This window comes from Rhipicephalus microplus, chromosome 6, assembly GCF_043290135.1.
Source record: "Rhipicephalus microplus isolate Deutch F79 chromosome 6, USDA_Rmic, whole genome shotgun sequence".
Taxonomy (NCBI): Eukaryota; Metazoa; Arthropoda; class Arachnida; order Ixodida; family Ixodidae; genus Rhipicephalus; species Rhipicephalus microplus.
The window spans coordinates 173,825,379-173,845,338 of record NC_134705.1 but is presented as its reverse complement, the minus strand read 5'-3'; the positions used below and the strand labels follow the sequence as shown (position 1 = coordinate 173,845,338).

At 47.7% G+C, this 19,960-nt stretch overlaps 1 protein-coding gene across 1 annotated transcript in view; it reads right to left on the bottom strand.

Annotated features, from left to right (window-relative positions):
* LOC119167131 (open rectifier potassium channel protein 1) overlaps positions 1 to 19,960 on the bottom strand; it is a 124,753-nt gene that overhangs the window by 56,400 nt on the left and 48,393 nt on the right. The window contains exon 2 of the mRNA XM_037418559.2: positions 11,700 to 11,850. Within this exon, the coding sequence (XP_037274456.2) occupies positions 11,700 to 11,850 (151 nt within the window). The remainder of the gene's footprint in view (positions 1 to 11,699; positions 11,851 to 19,960) is intronic.

Here is a 19,960-nt window from a genome sequence, read left to right as displayed (position 1 = left end):
GCGGGGCACACTTCTCTCGCATGTATATACGGCGGTGTCAACAGCGAATGCAAACGTTTTGCGAGGTTTGCCGAGGAAGAAGCCGAGCTCTATTCCCGGACCGGCGTCGGCTAATAAATTCTTTCTTTTACGGCTCGGACGACTCGAAATAGCCGGGAGGCTTGTTCGCTCGCAACGCGAGCCAATGTTAAAACACATAAATGGATGGATGGAAGAGGGAGGGGGGGGGGGGGGTGCGACGTCACTCGACCCTCGCAAGCCGACTCGGTGGTGCTTGCCTGCGGTGTGAAGCCTCGCGCAGAATATGGGGTTGTAGGTGATTGCGTGTTTGTTTATGAGAGATGACACTTGTATTTTTTGTTTTTTGTTTTGTGCGAGTGGCAGGTGTGCCTTTCGGATCGCATTCCGAAGGAATCTCTCAAGGCCGCGGTTCCAATCGCTGAATCACTCGTCATATATTCGAGAGGAAAAGCGAAGCTGGCCCCCGCATTCTTCACTTTATTGCGTGCACGGGGAAGATCAAGAGCGCGAAGCAGTAAAGTACAGTGACAAAATTAAGTGATAAATTGAAAAAAAAAGGTGTCTTAAAAGGTATCCTCAATACACCGGCGCAAACATGTATGGTTGGTTGGTTGTTCCTCATAGTCCTCGTGCAAGCCACTACGAGGGATAGGCCATGAAACGGACGGTGCCTCATTTCTGAGATGGAACTGTTTTACCAGCCGCGTTATTTGGACAAGGATGTTTAAACAAGGAACCAATTGGTAAACGATAGATTAGAAATAAAATAAATAGAGGTAATAGAAAAACGAAATGGTAGTAATTTTTTTTTTGTCGTCGTCTTCTTTGGAACTCTGCAAAGCGGAAAACAAAATGACGGAATGCGATAACGACGACTCTCGCTGCAACCAAACAATGAATGACACCTTACTGGTTAACTATTACATCAGAAACTATCGTATTTTTTATGTTATTTCTACGATGTTTCACTTGCTATTTACAAAGTGGACCTTCTCTAAAAGTAACGTTTCGCCCACAGCAGTGGACAAATATTCATGTCCTGAATATAGGACACCAGGGCTCAGTGGTTGTCGGACCTCTGAATGCATTCAGGTTAATCCAGATGTGTAGCGGTTGTAAAAGCTCCCGATATCTCGTTAATCTAGCCGAGAAGCCTGCCCGAATCATTTACATAATGTGTAAGGGGCGTATAATAGCGATATAGTATGTAATGAATTTTGATTCGTTTCATGAAAATACACTAATGGCGCGTGATGGAGCTTGAAGATGACGAGGATGAAGTGCAGTTCAATCAGCTTGCCCTTGCAAACGTGGGCAGAATTAATCCCGGAGCCTCAAAGGGAGATTCAGCAATCTTTTATGCTGTTACACCTTCCAAAGTGTTCAATAATTAGACGGTGACCATTCAAGTACGATGAAGATGCTGTGTATCACGAGCGCAAAGACTTGCTTCTGGACCGTTTAGGCTGTGTCACTAATACGTGGTTGCTCTACGTTTGTTTCACAACTATAACTTCCTTTAACAGGGTAAAAATAAACAGATGCATTTAAATTCACCACAGTTCACTTGATGACCAAGTCTTGGTGTCCTATATAAAGAACATGGAGCCATTTTTCTTGTATACTGATGAGATGCTCAGCAAAAAAAATATATATATTTTTGTGCTCTTGAGCATGTAGTAACTCCAAATCAGAGAGAAACAAAAATTTTCTGCCGTTTGAAAAAAAATCACGGCTGAAAGGGTTAAAGATGCAAAACACAGAGGTTAACAGCCCAACGTGGTGGCCCTGAGATCCCTCCGGAATATATAGTCTATAGAACCCTTTTGACCCCAAAAGCGCTATATTATGCCGTCATGTACTTCCCAACACGCGTGGAAATAAGGTGGGCCGCTTTTGGGAAGTCTTAACCCCGGGCCTCGCTGCAGGCTGTCTGTGCTCCATCAGTCTTTCTCCCCCGTCGTGTAAGACTGTGCGAGGCGCGTGCCAAGAAGTGAAGCATGCACACGCATCGGTAACCCCGAGACGCGCTTCAGTCGGTCGCGCGGCCGTTCAACCCGTGGCACGCGCGCGCCTGTCTATATAGCTGCATGCGTTGTCGACAAGCCAAGGCAGGGAATACGGCTCCGAAAAGAGAAGCGGTCACTAGGCATACCAATACCGCATAGTGACAGAAGCGTGCTAACCGAGGAAGTACGCGCAATATTCAAAGCAATTGATTGATTGATTGATTGATTGATTGATTGATTGATGGATATGTGGTGTTTAACATCTCGCCCACCACATCCCTTCAATCATTAAACATCCCATCACAACTCTCGCTATACCAAAACGATTATACGGAATTATTAACTCCTCCTCCGGCCTTGGTCATTAACCTCATCACATTTACTGATGATAGTTGCACCCGCAGTTCCCACGCTTTGAATGTAACACCTCTCTTTGCTCGTACTAATACCTTTAAATACAGTTTTTTTTTTCCGCGTGCAATAGAACTGTGGAATTCCCTGCCTGGTAGCATTCGCTCCTTACCACTAACCGACTTCATAGTTGCTGTCGATGAATATCTTACTGACGCGTAATTAACTTCATTTTTACTTTTGCTTTGTTACGAGTGTACTTGCTTCACAATTTGTATTATTTGTTTGTATTTTTTTTTCTGTTGCCTATAGTATTATATAACGTCCCATTCCTGCGATAGCCCTGAATAGGGCTGCAGTATGTATAAATAAATAAATAAATAAATAAATAAATAAATAAATAAATAAATAAATAAATAAATAAATAAATAAATAAATAAAAACCATCATATGATTATGAGAGACGCCCTAGCGGAGGCCTCCGGAAATTTCAACCAACTGGGGTTCTTTAGCGCGCAACCAAATCTGAGCACACGGGTCTACAACATTTCGGCCTCCATCGGAAATGCATCCGCCGCCGCCGGGATTCGATCCCGCAACCTGCGGGTCAGCAGCCGAGTATCTTAGCCACTAGACCACCGCGGCGGGGCAATACTGAAAGCGAGAATGTGTCATATATGCGCCAAACAGTGAAATATTTGACGCAGTCCTTGCTATACGTGTGACACGTTGAAATTGTTTGTGTATTAGCGTGGGAGGTTCCACCTGCGGTTTGTAACCGTTGGGTGTCCTCCTGCACGTTTACCTGCATTGTAATATTTTGCAATATTAGTACTAATTACTGATTAACCAATTAATTAATTCAATCACCTGAAGCAAGATCTACAAAATAGAACGCATGGACTTCCTCACTATAGGTATCCTCTTCGAATAAGTGGATGGCGAAGAAGCGGGTAATAAACTACGTGGGTTGAGGGGGAGGGGGGGTTACGTTTTCGTACTATAAAGAGCGCAATATCATAGCTTCCGGCCGGCTTCAAACGCGGTCGAGTCAGGTGACCTTAGCAGACACGTCGTGTTTGAAATACCCCGAGAAAACGAAAGTGGACAAGACTAAATACAATCCTACGTTCGGAAAGTTCCATGTTTAATATTAATGCTCAGGCCTTGACAGGCCTGACCCAAACGCGGGAAGGCACCATCGGCGTCGACGCGAATGATGCAGAAGTTATTCACTTCCTCACGACGTCACTCAACGACGTATTAGGTTGCACACTTGTGACGTCGTCCCACAACATTGTCGCCAAGGTGGACCGATCACGGAGGCCATGCAAAACAGCGTGGCGTGCGTGAAAGCTTGGCATGCCTCTGATCGCGGAGGCAGTGAAAAAAATAACGTCGGATGCCGAAATACATTGAATAGTGATTGATGATTGACTGATTGATATGTGGTGTTTAACGTCCCAAAACCACCATATAGTTACGAGAGACGCCGTAGTGGAGGGCTCCGGAAATTTCGGCCACCTGGGGTTCTTTAACGTGCACCCAAACCTGAGCACACGGGCCTACAACATTTCCGCCTCCATCGGAAATGCAGCCGCTGCAGCCGGGATTGAATCCCGCGACCTGCGGGTCAGCAGCCGAATACATCGAATGGTGGTTGAGTTGAGGCGGGTTCTGAGGGGGGGGGGGGGGACGAAGGTGACCGGGGACGAGAACTGTTTCGGATGGGCAAAAATATTTCGCAGTCACTGCCGTCGAGTGCCAAGAAAAAAAAAAGGCTTCATGCATTCAAGTGTTCAAGGGCTAACTACTTGCTCTGCCGCCCGATTCTTGGCTGATCCCCCTTTGTGGGTGTGCGCCAGAATAACAAGGATTATCATCATCATTATCATCAACTATCAAGAACCTGCGTGAGCTCTCTCTCTTTCTTTTTCTTTTTAACAGCCAAGACGTTTTTAGTCGAGGCTCGGGGCTGAAGTAGACCGGGCATGAGTAAGCGTCTCCACTCACAACTCCCACCCCTCACCACCACGAGCACTACTACTCCAGCCACTCATCCCACTTCATTATCGCTTCATTCAACCAACTTCACTTAGCTCCACACTATTCAAGCAGCCAAAATAACTGGCGAAGCGAACATCAATCAGCTTCACCCTTTCATCAATGACTCCTGGTTAAATAATCCCTCACTCCACCCTCGGTGTGCTTTTGCTTGATAAAAGGCGTCCGGCGTGCGCAATGTGCTCGGGACGAAACAGGATATGTCCTCGTCGTGGGCGTTGTGTAAAGGTTAGGAAGGATGAAAGCATCACCGCGACTCCGCGACGGTTCAGCTATGAGCGAACTTCTCAAGGAATGCGGAACGGGAGGGGAAACACTCAACTTCAGAGCAACAAGAGAGGGAAAAAGGAGAGAACGGAAAAGTCCCCGACACCTCACGGCTGAGTCCGCGGAGTAGGAATAGTTCGGCTGCCTCAGCACCAGGAGTGACGCAACTGTCGAAGATATCCGCTTGCACCCAAGGCACAGTTTTTCTCGCGACTTAGGCGAGCTGGCGGTGCCTTCCCAAGCGCTGAAGTGAAAAAAAAAGTGCGGAGACAGAACCCACTCCCTAGAAATAAATCCGTCCAAAATTTCCATTCGCATAAGCTTTGGCTAGGAAGAGGTATTGCAAAAACACGATGGAATGGTGGCGCACACCGGTTAGGAGGACGACACGGAAAAGTAAGGAAATATGAGCGTAGAATGACGATGGCAATGTGGATGTTGATTATGGTGGTGGCGATCGTGATGATTCCCTTCTTATATAACTCGTGGATCGGCCAAGAATTCGTGGTGTTAATTGGGATGAAAACACAAACAATTTTTATTAGGCCAGCAATTGCAGATATGTACTTTTCAAAAATATCTTGAGATATTACGTAATGCTAAAGAAATGAAGACAGATAGAGAAGGCACTGCAATAACTGTGCAGGTGTGCATTCAGACCAGACCAGACAGTTTAATAGCGAACATGAACGGAAGAAATAACATAGTGACTCTAACGGTGGCGTACCAACTCCTTCACCAGTCGAGGGAGGGGGGCGCAAACCTACCTCATTCGTCACACACACACACACACACACACACACACACACACACACACACACACACACACACACACACACACACACACACACACACACACACACACACACACACACACACACACACACACACATATATATATATATATATATATATATATATATATATATATATATATATATATATATATATATATATATTTAAAACATTTAAAAAGATTTCGTCGCAATCGTCAGCTTACAGCAGCTTCGATAGAGCAGGGATGATGCTATTCATTTTCGGTGCAAGAAAATGATTTTCCCGAAGAAGCAAGCACTCTGAATGGTTTATAAAACTATTGCTCGTTCCCATCCATAGCAAAGCAGGCAAAGCATCAATAACAAAGCAAGAGTACAAGACGCTTTCACGCCTTCTACTGCAGCCAGCTTTGCAATGCTACACTACAAGGCGTCGCTAGGTGGCCCGCAAGGCAAAGAGCCCTCAAGAAAAATTTCACAGCAGAAATGTTGAAAAAGTTTCACTATAATAAAAGCATTGCCTGGTAACAGTTTAATTTCTTCGTAACAATATATTGAAGCGAATAATGTGGTGAAGGCAAATTTCGCCTTAGTTGTTGGTTTCCCCAGCGTACAGCCGACAGTGACCACTGTCGAAAGGGGGGGGGGGGGGGGGGCTCATCCCTACCTATATTTCTCAGTGGGGGCTCACGCCCCTTTGACCCCCACGGGATAATAGCCTATGGACACTAGAATGTAACCCGAACCTTTTTTTAAATACTCAGGTATTTCATGAGAATAGCTCCGAAAGTAAAATGTCTGTCTATTTTTCTGTGTCTCTCTTGCCACGTACGTATCCGTAATCCCCAAAGAGATGCTAGTCTTTAACTGGTGTCAATTAAATATCTATGAAAAGAATTCTCGCAACCTCTGATAAATGTGGCCGTTACGACACGGGGGAGAGGTCATCCATGGCTCCGCTGTCACGTCGCGCAGTCTTATTTGCTTCCTTTTTTAATTCCTGTCGATTGCGTCAAAAGGGCGCGTACCTATGTTTTTTCAGCATCGCCCAACTGGATTGACGCACTCACTTTCTCGTCAGATGAGCAAAAACTGTGAAGCCTACCGAAAGGCGTTATCGTTACCACGTAAGCCAATTGCAAGCAATTTGCACTAACCATGGTAATCAGTCTCGCACTTGCGCACTTTTGTCGAATTAGGCAGGGTTAGGTGGTGCTACAATGGGGAACATAAATGTCAAACTTCTAACCATCAACCGTGCAACTTCAACCCACATTAGAAAATATTTCACTGACGCAAGCAATCGGCTGCACTTCGGCGCGTTATGAAGTTCGCAGCTCTACGAGTGAGTCGGATTCAGGACAGCTGACCTCCCTGTCCTTCATCCTCCTCCTGCAGATTCGACAGGCACTGTTGTGTTCTCTGCTTATAGTGGTTATAAGTGTGTTTCCTGTAGCTGCTTTGTTGCCAGGGTGGCACGACCAAATCAGGCAATTAGCCTGCTCAGCCTTTAGTCGTGTCCCCCAAATAAATTGTGTAATGATTTTGCCTCGAATGAAAATAAATCGAATCAAATTGAATCAAATCAAGTATGCAATTTTCGGTAAGGTACATACGGTGCAGTGCTATCATCTAGTTGAACTAAGCAATAGGCCAATTAACATTAACACGCATCGTGTCAACGTAGCTCGTTAAGTCAGCTACAAGAAGTGTGTCTGGCATACGCACCAACTCGTGCTATTATTCGATAACCTTTGGTATGCGAGACTCAAGCGTAATGAGGATCATAAACGTGGCGTCACTAAGTGTGGCCAGCCAGTGAAGAACAGTCAAACGAAGAAGGCATTTCGGGACGCCTGGTTGTGAGTGTTTGCAAATAAGTGCCAATTACGAGATGTCATTTGAGTCATAAACCTCTCGTTTATAGATCTTTCAAAATACATGAAGAAATTGTAATAGAAAGACACATCTACATCGTGAATCGAGCCGCACAAGATGCGCGCTCAGTTATTCTTGGCGGTTTGTAGAACAACAACAAAGAAGAAAAAAAAAGAGAAGAAAGAAATTGGGGCATGAACGTGCTATTATTGTGGGAAGCCCCAGGAGGCAGTGGACCTGATGTCCTTACCCCCCTCCATTCCCTCACACCCACTTCTCTTTCCTATCGAAGTAAAGAAGGGAGAGGGGTATCTAGGTTGCTCCTTTAGAGGAGTAACTAACCTACCACACCCAATGCTCCATTTAAGGGGTAACTGCGGAGTTACTCTGCCTTCTCATGGTTACTCCTAAAGGGAGCAACAGTTAATTTTCGCAAAAGAAAACTAATATTTTGGTTGTTTTATCTAGCATTTTGAAGTGCGTGCAAGCACGTAATTAGACATGCGATCAATGAGCAAGCATCACACATAGAAACAGATTCGGGAAGATTTACAGCAAACACACGGGATTCGAACACACGTCCAATCAGTCAGCAAGGGCGCACACTAACCACTACACCCCGCCATGCTATAGCACCTTCTGGAAAGAAACAGGCTCATGTAGGCGCCAACAAGTCATTCGCACACCGGGCGCGAACATTTTCGCAGTTACTCTACAATCAAGGCACTTTCCTCCACAAGGAGAAAAGCGCCCCTCCTTGCCGTGCCGTGAGCAAACGTTTGCACTCATTTTTCGTCTTTTGAAGGAGCAAAGTGCCCTTTTCGGGGTAACTGTGCAGTTACCCCTAAAAAAAAATAGAGTGTACACAAGGCTTTGCTTGCTCTCTCTATTTGTGCGTCTTTGTTTGGGTGTTTATTTGCATTTAAATCTCCCTCTGTCTATTGCATCCTCTTTCTTTCTATCCCTTTCTATTTCTCAATGGTAGACGACGACTACATTTTTTTAGTCTTCTCCTAAATTATTTTTAACCTCTAGTTCTCTCTTTCCTTCTATCGCTTTCTCTGTACGTACTCATTCTCTTGACTTTTATCATTTTCTTTATTCCTTTCATGTATCTCTGTTCCTTTCAATCTATTTTTTTATATCTCCATGTATTCGTTTTTATTCCTCTAGGAGTAATTGTATCCCACGCCGGACAACATGGCCACTCCTGTTTTGGGAGCGTAGCAAATGACGAAACAGGGGGCGATGAGTAATGATGATGATATTTGGGGCTTAACGTCTCAAAACCACCATGTGATTATGAGGCACAGTTTCTTCAACATGCACCCAAATCTGAATACACTGGCCTACAGCATTTTCGCCTCCATCAAAAATGCAGCCGCCGCAACCGGGATTTGATCCAGCGACATGGCGGTGAGGAAGGGTATGGCGACGATGGTGAGAGACTATACTTATTGGGTCACCCCACGCAGCATACGAAAAGTTTATCAGCTTCGCCATAAAACAAATTAAAAAAAATAGGCTTCGCGTCATAAAAAACACACGGTTAAAATTGCCGGACCGGACCATTTATGCCTTCGACTCGTCCAAGGCGAATGCGTCGGGGTTATTATTTGAGTTATTATTTTTTGTCGACTCAACACGGCATGCTCGGTGTGGTGTAATCGCACTCCTTGTTCGTCCCGACAGCTCCAACAGAGGCAACTTCCTGAGCGGCGAGGTCTTGCCGCGAGAAGGCGTGAAAGGCAGCAGCAGGACAGGACTCCTGCAACACGCGAAGCCCGGAGAAGGCGTTAGGATAAACTTCTTTTCAACTTGTTTTCTTTCTTCTTTTTCTTTCAGCTTCTTGGGGGCAGAGGCTGCTGGGGAATAAGCAGCACCAGAGTTCAGAAATAGCAATCCAGCGGTTCGTGAATAGCGGCCTCGTACGCGCGTATATATATAACACATGTGTCCCTTCTTGTGCGTGCGTGGCATTTGTATGTGCGTGTACTCACTGAGAGAAAACATCCGTAGAGCACGCGCGCGACCGTTATACTTCTTGCCTCTTTCTCGAACCGGTGCATTGTCTCTCTCATCCCGGCATTCAGCGTCTTTTGTTGTTCGCAGTGTCACAGCCAAGTCGGTCTTCCGTCTATTTCTGTCGTTCGTAGCTCCACGCTGCACCCTTGCAAGAGCTCTCCTTCTCCCACGTCTTTCGCTTCACATTCACAATCTTCCAAGTAACTCGTTCTCATTCACGTGGTTCCGTCGCCCGTGTCGCTTCTCTCGTTATCCTAAATGTAACCCTGACGTATTCTTAACACAGGGTCTACCACAGGTGAGTGTAAATGAGGAAATAACATCGTTCAGTTCCTGCAGGCTTTCGGGCTGGGTTCCCGCCTAGGAGCTGCAGTCGAGATACCCTGCCTCTTAGCAGCTTCCCTGGCCTTACCTTTAGAACTTTTGGAATCGCGTTCGTTGTTACGCACAACGATTTACCCCTGCTGGCAGTTCTGAAGCCCGCACGCCTCCGTGAAACCCCGAGACTAACTTTTTTGGGGATGTAAGTGTTCGCCACAGGACGGTGCGCCACGTTACGATCTTCAAGTTTAGTCCCCCAAAAGTTTAAGGGAGAAAGAGGCCCAGGCCTAGTGATACGCAAGATCTGCTGCGGGTGCTGCGGGGCCCTACTCCTACCCAGGAGAGGCACCACGAGCGGGGAAACAGGGGGAGGCGTCAGAGGAGGTTGACCTGCCGAGGACAGGGACAGGACGTGAGAGGGCCATGGGAGGGCTCACCTGCTCCACTGCTTTATCGCAGGTTTGGCGTTGGAATTTGGAAGAGAGGTAAGGTGGGGGATTTGGATAAGGAGAAAGATATAAATGGTTTGGAAACTAATCGAGAGTAATGATATGTGGTTTAGAGGATTAATGGAGGAGGGTGTGCTGGAGTAGATGGAAGAGCGTTGGATAGTATTGAGTAAGAGAGGAATACTGAGAGATGATGTGACTACCACTGCCTTCCGAGGACAGCACAGTAACGTGATCCTTCCTCTTTTCATTTTGTCTTGATTCGTCCAGCGAACCGAGGAAGCTGCCAGGATTCAAGGAATCCTTGCCGAAACCTAGGTGGGGCCATTGGCTTCCCACCAACTCACCGGACCTTGAATAAAAACTCTTCCTCCTCCTACATGGTGTTAAAAGTATGCACTGCGCATCTATGAAGTTCACATATCACAGCAACTTCTCCTTAAGTGTAATTCACCATACAATATCCCCATGTCTGTCAGCTCAAAGCTTGCCCGCTTGCAACGCGAGTCGCGGTTCAGTCAAGAGGACTGGTGCCGGGTTCGCACCGACGTCATCCGGTGTCACGCGAGTATCTCTCAGCAACTGTGAAGAACCAACACCTCTGAGAAGCGGGCGTTGACGGAAGAGGACATCTCCCCCCACCCCCCTCTTCTTTCCTTCCTCACCTTTACGTGCTCCGATTCTTCGCGTGCCGTTGGCTTCCGCCGTGGAACAAGGCGACCCAGAAGACAACTGCTGCGTGGGCTATTGACGTCACGACGTGGAGGGACGCGCCAAGCTAAGCTAAGCAAAGCCGCCGAGCCGGCCGCTTTAACGTTTCATCGCCGGGCGGCAAGCCCGGGTCGCTCGGCTCCCGCGTTTCCTGCTCCGTTGAAGTGAACTGTTGCCGTGCTCACAGTTAGGTGCGGATACCACTTTTTTTTATTTTATTTTGTGTCCTTACAAACGCAACAGAAAAGAAGTTCAGGACTCTCGGATTTCTTAGTTCCACTCTTCAGAAAAAAATGAATGAATAAAACGTGTATTGCAGATATCGCATCGTCTACTGAAGTGACTGGTAGAGACGATCGGGCTGGTCCCTATTCCGTGACTCAACTGGACCGAGCTGCAAACCAAGCGCGCTCCACGAGGCTCCGTTGTTCCTCGAGAGCTGGGCTGTAAAATTCTTCTATTGCACCACATCGGCTGCATTATTCTCACCATTCTAGGCTGGAAGGACCGGACCATGCAAAACAGGTCGGTGCGGCTGCCACGAAATTTACACATAGCGCAGTACTGTCACAGATCTATCTTGTCCGGCATGACGACGCCACTGTACGCCATCGTACGAAACCTGCACAGGCAGGTCTCCTCTGCTTTACTGAGCTCCTTCGCGGTGTGAGAAAGAGCTTGTCGTTACAGATGATATAGCAGGAGTACAGCTTCTCAAGTTCAGAAAGGAAAACTTGTAGCCTTGTGCCATCGCGGGGACCTCTCATGCGCTGTTCTGGCCGAGCGTGCGCTTATGCTTATACTGTGGTGCATGTACACATACGTACCATGGAACTCGAGTCTGAGCTGCGCAATCTCGCTGCGCAGTTCCTCTTCCCGGGGACCCTCGACGGCCATGAAGACGGCGCCTCCGATGACCACGTACACGATGAACACGACCAGCAGGGCGAGCACCTCGCGCTTGCTCATCGTCACCGCCTGCGTCACACAGACACAACATCGTCATATAAACACAGCCAATCATATCCCGCACTGTCATTTCACGCGCGCATTGAATTCAATCACCCTGCGTTCGAGGGAGGTAAGTCTCGGTCACTTAACGAGTCAGAGTCAGTAGACGTAGAACTCGTGCTTTCCTTGTCCAGCAACGGCATTTAACCGCTGCCAGAGATCGGATGTTTTGTGTATTTTAAATACGTTATTTTTAATTGATGACTCTATGTGTACTCTGTTTTCTGTTGCTAGGACACACCTCTGCGTACATAGAGAGCACATGATGTGCACAGCACGAGCATTTATAGTTCTTTCGTTGTTCCCCATGAAAAGAGGTAGTGGCCTCCTGACCTAGACAGCTTTGGCGAATGGAAACCACCAGAATATGAATGACGCGTTTCAAAAAGCTGCGTGGTAGTTAGCAGTCGCTTCTCGACGTCTGTAATTATTATTCCATTTGCGCATCGTTTGATCTTCTTGTGAAAAAAAAAGAATTCTTTATTCCGAGCAGTACCGTTAAACTGAGCCCAAATGCACACAATTGAACCAGTTGATGAGAAAAAAGGTCGCGTTCACCGAGATTAACATATACCGGGTTATCGATAAGCGTATTGAGAACCCCCAAAAGGTGACGATTCCCAGCGCCGATATTATGACTTTATTCTCTAAAAGTAGTCTTGCCGCTACGCCACCAACGTGGATGGCCTAGGCCGCACCACTGAAACTGCCGATTCTCAGTGAAGTTTATTCCTGTTCGCCCATGTCTATCGGGGCCACGCTGGCTGTCATTTCTGCCTGTCCCTGTTCTGGGTAAGTATAAGGTATACGCAACAAGTCAGACAATTTCCCATCAGTCTTCCTCACCATGAGTCACTATACCTTTCGCATGCGATACAATTTAGATTCCAGAAACCTGTAGCATTGGAAATTCTTCCACGACCATGAACGTATACTCTTCGAGCATACTCCTCACATGCTTGCACGGCGTATCCAGATCACACCAGAAATTCCACGTTTCTGCGATGCGCGTACAGTGAAGCTTATTGTACAAAGGTAACGGCCCGATTCGGTCGCACACAACGCGATGCTTCTCAAATGCAGTCGGGTAGATGCTCCTCCGCCAGTTCCTGGAGAGGCCGTCGTGGACTTCGCTGCCAGATCCCGGTGCATCAAGTTATCGCGACTGACATCTACGCCATCTCAGAACACTTCTTAGAGGCGAATGAGCGTCTGTAAAGTAATCAATCATCTCGTCACCATTTGATGATTTCTTCAATGGCGAGGGCTCGTACATACCAAGATAACGTCATTCATACGCTGTAGGGGAACATTTGTTTAAGCAATGACTAAGAAACCTAGCAGCTGGGATTCAGCTTCAATGATTGCATGGCGAGCAATGCGGAAGTCTGCTTATGAAGAAAGGACTGACTCGTAGCGCCTTTCAAGGACAGCCTCACAGTGCCTTTCTCTTTTTGCTTTATTAATGACTGAACGTTCCTTTTCTTTTTTGTACGCTCCACACTTATGTAATACCCCAACAGGGGCCTTCAAGGGTAAATAAATGATGATGCTGATGATGCTGATGATGATGAAGCGTGAAGCCTTAAAGATAAGAAATTGAAGGCTGGAGCCTTCAGCACGTGAAAAGGGGGCAAAAACAGTGTTTCATGGCCAACCTGTTCCGCTGGTGGAATGAGGCGCGCGAGCTTCGTCCGGCCCTGAGGGACACCATCCACCTTAACCATTTATTCGTATCAAGGTTATAGCCTTGATATGAAAAAATTGAAAAGGCCGCGTTCCCGGGGTACATAGTGAACGGTAAAATAACCGCACCATCTCGGTTTGCCTTCGAGATATGTTATGTATAGGGCAATCAATGCATGAGGGACGCGGATTCGAAGAGTTGAAACTTTGGCACATTTGACATATTAGAAAGTTATTACAGCGCGTATACACAATCTTAAGTTACGGGACAGACCTCTGTTCATCCTATGCCGTGTCCTACTCTTGCATGCACAGTTAATAATTTCTAAAGCACACGGGGCCCTGCGAGTTCTTAGATTTGGGTCGAATTCGGCGACCTGCCGAAATGCGTACGAAACCACGAAAAATCGCTTTACAGTACAGAAAAAAGGCAACAATCTCCTGCCGCTCATCTTTCCCTGTTCTTGTACCGTACGCGGGCTGAAAAACTCGTGCTATAGTTGTCGCTTTACACGAGCGTTGAAGATTGGGCGAGTTGGTTCGTCGTACTTGAACTGGTATACAATAAAGCTCAGTTGGAAGTTAGCGCTCTGTCCTCTTGTGTCGGTCTGCTCGGCCGTTTCTTCTTCCCCGTAATGCGCTATACCAGTTCAAGTTTACACGAGCGTTTCACGACACTGTATCCGTCATAGACAGAGGGGCGCGCGGTTGCATTACACGGGGTGCTATCTCTTCGCAAATGCATTCGCGGAGGCCAGGGCTGCGGTTTGCGACATCCCGGCCATGGCTGGAGATGCGGGGCCCGATATACGAGTCGGCTGAGGCCACGGGCGTCAGCCCTCCCCCGTCCCAGTTCATAAATATCACCGCATTGCTCACCCGTGGCTGTCGCTTTCTATGCGGCGCTCACAACTGTCTCATCCCTAGTTCGCCTTTCCCGGGTTCTCGCTTGTCTAGGGCGCCGATGAATAACATCGCCTGGAAATGTGTTTCGGTGAACGAAAGACGCACAGTACAGCAAATGTGCGATACTATAGAGGTTCAATTTTTATAACAACGTAAAATTTATTGCAAAACAAATAAAATTGAAGTCTGGGGTCCTTTTAGAAGGCCTGGCCTCCCACCGCGGATGTGGTGCCAACAGCTTGTCTCGTATAGGGGCTTGCTAGACATAATGGACGGCTGGGAGTTGTGGTGTGTAGGTCCGGACTGAGCAGTGCGGTCTTCCAGCGCGAGTGGAGGCTGGCAGTTGAAGAGACGGATCAATCGACACTGTTCAAATTTCCTAGTCGGCCCTGACACTGCCACAACATGCGACTAAGCGTGGCAATCTCGCCACACGATCTGCATCAGTTTTTAGAGTAGATGTCTAGATTTTTTTGGGAAACCACGAATTTCTCGGAATTGGCGATGTAACGTGAGCGCATGGCTTTGATCCCCGGCCATGACAGGGGGTGAACTAATACACTCAATAGTATTATTTTATATTAAAAAGAATTTTTCATAGTAGCACCGTAAGTAGGAGAAAGAGAGAGAGGAGAGAAACATTATTAGAGTGTGGAGAGGATGACCTGAGCTATAGCAGGACTTCTCCTGCTACTGTGTACAGGTGTGAAATATGTAAAGAATGGGGAAACGTGACCGTGGGAATAAGAAGATGTTATGTGGAGATTTAACGTCCCAAAACCATCATATGATTATGGGAGACGCCGTAGTGGAGGGCTCCGGAAATTTCGACCACTTGGAATTCTTTAACGTGCACCCAAATCTGAACACATGGGCCTACAACATTTCCAACTCCATCGAAACTGCAGCCGCCGCAGCCGGGATTCTATCCCGCGACCTGCGGGTGATGAGAATAGGAAGACGTGATGCGTATGTATACAATAGCTACGCCACGCTGTGGTTTCTACAAAGCCTATAAAGTTCCGTCCAATGCCCTGGAGAAAACCTTTAATGGTTCTAATAGCAATTTTTGACACTGTCTGATGGCGCACTGAACAAAACGCAACTTCCACAGAGTGCTTCTACGTCGATTCCTACCAGCGTTGAAAGCCGGCTCTTTCCATTGCTCTTACTGGCCTTTCACCAGCGGCGCCCTGTCCCAGTGATGGCTCCTTGCAATGTCCACGCAATGCCGGCGGCTCCAGGACCATTCCGTTCCACATACTGAGGTCATCAACACGCACAGTCAACGCGACGCGGCTACCAACAAGAGAGCACAATTTGCTTTCCCCTCTTCGCGCATGCGCACAGCACGCAATGCAAGCTGTTCTTCATATACCCTACGCGTCTCATGACGTACGCGTCTCATTCTGCTTACCGTACGCGTCTCACTCATGTAGTCGGCGTCTGAAAAGAAACAAACAAATCACCTTGATGCTTGCAACTCGAGTCGCTCCTTGTTTTCTCAGCTTCTATGAGCGAAAAGAGCGTCAAGGGGCGGTGACGGCGTTGACGCTCTCAAGAGCTTAAAACCCGATCCCACTATTTTCTAAGGCAACACGAGGAGAGACGAAAGACTCATCATGGGAGCCTTGTAGAACGAAACAAAAACACGCGCTCTCTCTCCATGTTTCAGCCTTTAATCTTCGCTAAGCTGAAATAAAAAGGCCCGGCAGACGCCGTCTGAGGGGAGAGAAAGGACAGAAAGAGAGGCGGACGATGGAGAGGAGGTGATGATAGTGCACGTCATCACTGACGTCAGCACTCAGCGGGGGGGCCTCCCCGAACCTCGCCTTCGCTCGTTTCCTTGCTTCGCTATTCCTTGCACCCTCTTTTATTACCTCACCGCCGCCGCAACGCTGGTTCCTGTCAGAAAACGGCCAGGCGAAAAAGACAGGAGGTGCCGTAAATTAAGCACCCGCCACACTATCTCCATGCGTGTGTAAAGCCGTTCTCTTTTCTATGTCAAGCGATGTTCCTGGTGGCACCTCCAGGCACACGTTGAAGCTGCTCATGCAACAGTCCCTTCGCTTTCATTCTTCAGTAAGAGGTGAAAGAGCTGTAAGCATTTTGGTTTCGCTTGAGTGAGCTCGCCTGGTTCGCAGACGCGATGTTCTTGGGACGGATGTAAGTGTGTCGCGCTTGGAACAGTCGGCACAGAGTCTATAGATGGATGGAGGAGGCTTGATTTTATCAAAAGCACGTGTGTACGATTCCGCGTATGATGGCCGTAAAGTCATGGTTGACGGCGACCCGTATGGCCTCAATACCACTAACTTGGTGGAAAGGACTGTCTGGGGTGGCCCACAGGCACCCGCAAACGGAGCCTTCGAGATGCGGCAGTAGCACCCAGAACACACAGCCTACAACAAATGGAAGCAGCGAAATATGACCCGGCAATATATATTAAGGAGATGTAACTCATCCAAAGTACATTTTACGGGCACGTACTTTAAGGTACGCCTCCGCACTTAAAAGTGACGTTTCTTCCTTCTTTCTCTGTCACTTTTAACGAGAGCACCAAAGTCCACTTGAGGGGAGTTGATTAAACTTTATTTTGTATTGGGATGCCAGGATCCACCATTTGAGCAACGCCTTCCAAGGTCCTTGGCGATGGTCCCTAGCCCTACGCTCTTTAGCTATTAGCGTATTAAACTAGCAGTGTACACGATTGCGATCGCGAACACAACGCACGACCGTGCCTAACTTGCGCGTTAAAAGATGGCGCAAATGTCGCACTTCGTGTCTTCCTTTCGAACCTCGGCTCTCGCGCAGTGCTCTTTGAGAGCTTGAGGATGTGGCTTGACCCTTTCGTCGAGAGCATCGACAGGCGCTACCTGTTCTCATTGTTGCGGATGTTGGCGCCGCTCCACTTCAGCCTGATGCACACTCCGGTCCAGTACCTCCACATCGGCGCTATTGTTGTATCGCGGGAGCCTCGCCGAGTTTCCAGTAGCTGCGTACGGTCTCGCTGTATTTTTTTTACTACTTTACTCACACACTTTGCTGTTCGCTGACCACAGCGTTTCCACCCGGAGCATGCACGTCCGTCCGCACTTATTTCTTAGTGTGTATACGGTGTGTACGGGACAGTTCCCGGGTGCCTTCACCCGATATTGCCATAACCCAGCCATCGGCAAGTCGTTCTGAGTAAGCCACATGATTGAAATTACAGCTAAAGTGAAACCTCGCAATGTTTTCGATATGTGGAGAGAAAAATGCCTCAGTTTGACATATTCGGGACTCACTGTCCAAATGTGTGACAATATAGTGTTGGTATCATCACATGAAGACATGAATAAAAGATCCAGCAAGTTCCACAGCGAAAAAGCTACCGAAATGCGAAGCCATTTGTCACCCCTTTCCGTCAGTTTTTTTCATTTCCTCTCTTTATTTAACCCGGCTGTTTTATCCATTTGCTTTCATTGTTGCGCCTTCACTACTATTAGTCAAGCTATCTGGTCTGAACCGATGGTTCTGTAAGACATGGGTTGCCCTGGATATTCCCATTACATGGGGACAACCATGTCAACATAGAGACTGTCCACATGTTACGTCTCCACATCCTCTCCCTATCCAAGGAGCATCGCTCTCGGCGAAGCCTATCCCACCGAGTCTGCTCTCGCCCCTCAGATCACGTGACTGGCGAACGCCAACGCCGCTTGTATAGGGCCTACGTGACAACTTCGATGTTCTAACAGTGTTTGTAAATTATTACTGGCCTGTACCAGACCAGCCTTCACCGTGACCAGCGTCCTCTATCCCCCTTTGCCACGCGTCAATGCCGTCAATTTCATGTCACCGCCGCCACGAACTCGCCCCACAAAACAGACCGCGAAGTCGGGAGACAGTCGTGGCGTCATCAGTCACGCGTAGCGGGCCCCGCGACCTCCTTGACGCCGTGAATAGCAGGCCATGCGCCAACTCGTTTTATTGCCACGTCTCGCTCCTGTCGTGTAAAGCGCAAACTGCTCTAGAGTCTACATCTGAGGCTTTCCCGAGAGAGTAGTTCAGTTGACGCATGCAGAGCACCGATCGTGAAAGGTTACGCAGGTTCCGAACGTCATAAATCATCTTTGAGGCGAACAACGCGGTACACAAATGCTTCTAGACGATAGGATACAGTGAAATATAGGTTGAAAGATGCTTCAACCCAACATGTACATCGCGTCTTAGGACTGTAAGCTGGCCGTAATGTTTATATTTTAACGTTTTCAGGACCACGAAGTTCCGTACATCATCTTGCCGTGAGGAAGGGGGGTAAGATGATGGATGGAGCTGACTTTGCGTTTGGGCACAGCAGTCTTAAGCAGGCCTTCCGAGGGTCACAAGTACGACAGGCGCATCATTTCGAGCGGTTTCAAAACCAGAGTCCCTCCCTACGAGACGCGCAGTCGCGCGGCTCGTGTTGTAGTAAGACGCCATGCTTGAAGTGTCGAAAGGAGCTGCATGATATGCATACATTCTGGCATCTCTTATATATCCTGCCCAGATGTCTCGAATAATTCCTTGTTTCTCTGCGAAAACGTATGGCGCAGTATTACACAGGCAACGTCACTTGCCTAAGACGGAACAGGTTTTAGCTCAGACGAACCGAACGTACGAGTACAGACAAGGACATGAACAGGTACTACTCAGAGTTCTTGTCTTGCGAGGTATAACGTACAGAAGGGTGTGTATATGCTCTCTCACAGCGAAGCCCCTCCCCCATGGAACCCTCTTGTACACGTATACACCCACTCACAAGCAAAGCGTTATCGGATTCTAAAATAAAAGAAAAAGCAACTTTACTGTTGGTAGGGACTGAAACCACAACCTGGACGCATTCGCACAACTCGTAGGCACTACTGCGGATAAATAAACATCGAATGAACCGCCAACGAGGAGGTGGCCATTCGCCGTTTCAAGTTCCTCTGTACCGTTTCGCTTCCGAACGCTTAAGCCGGAATATTGACAGCAGCGTACAGAGCGTGGCCGTGTACGGGGCACATTTTGGTAAGTACAATATGTTGTACAATGCTGCTCAGCCTAATAATAATAATAATAACAGTGCAATAAGACCACAGAGAAGACAGAAAAAACAAGAGCGTAAGACAACCATTCTGTTTCTTCTTCCCCTTCTTTAGTGTATGGTTGTGAACCCGGCAAAGCTTTATTTAACCTCCACATCTCTTTTCTATTCTTCCGTTCTTTCTCTTTGTCCGCTATGGTGTGGTCCGTGCTAGTGTGGTCCGGGTTAGTGATTCTAAAGCATGAGTCACCAACACATCCCGGTCCAACGCTCTTCCTGATCGGCTCCCGTAATGGGACATCCGCGGAGTTATCACTCGGGTGGCCCACTCCCTTCCGTCTTGATTAACCGCGGTGCGAGACGGAGCCGCGTGGATTTCACAAGTTCACACCTGTCCCCCATCCATCGTGACGTTCCGAATTCCTCTCGACAGTG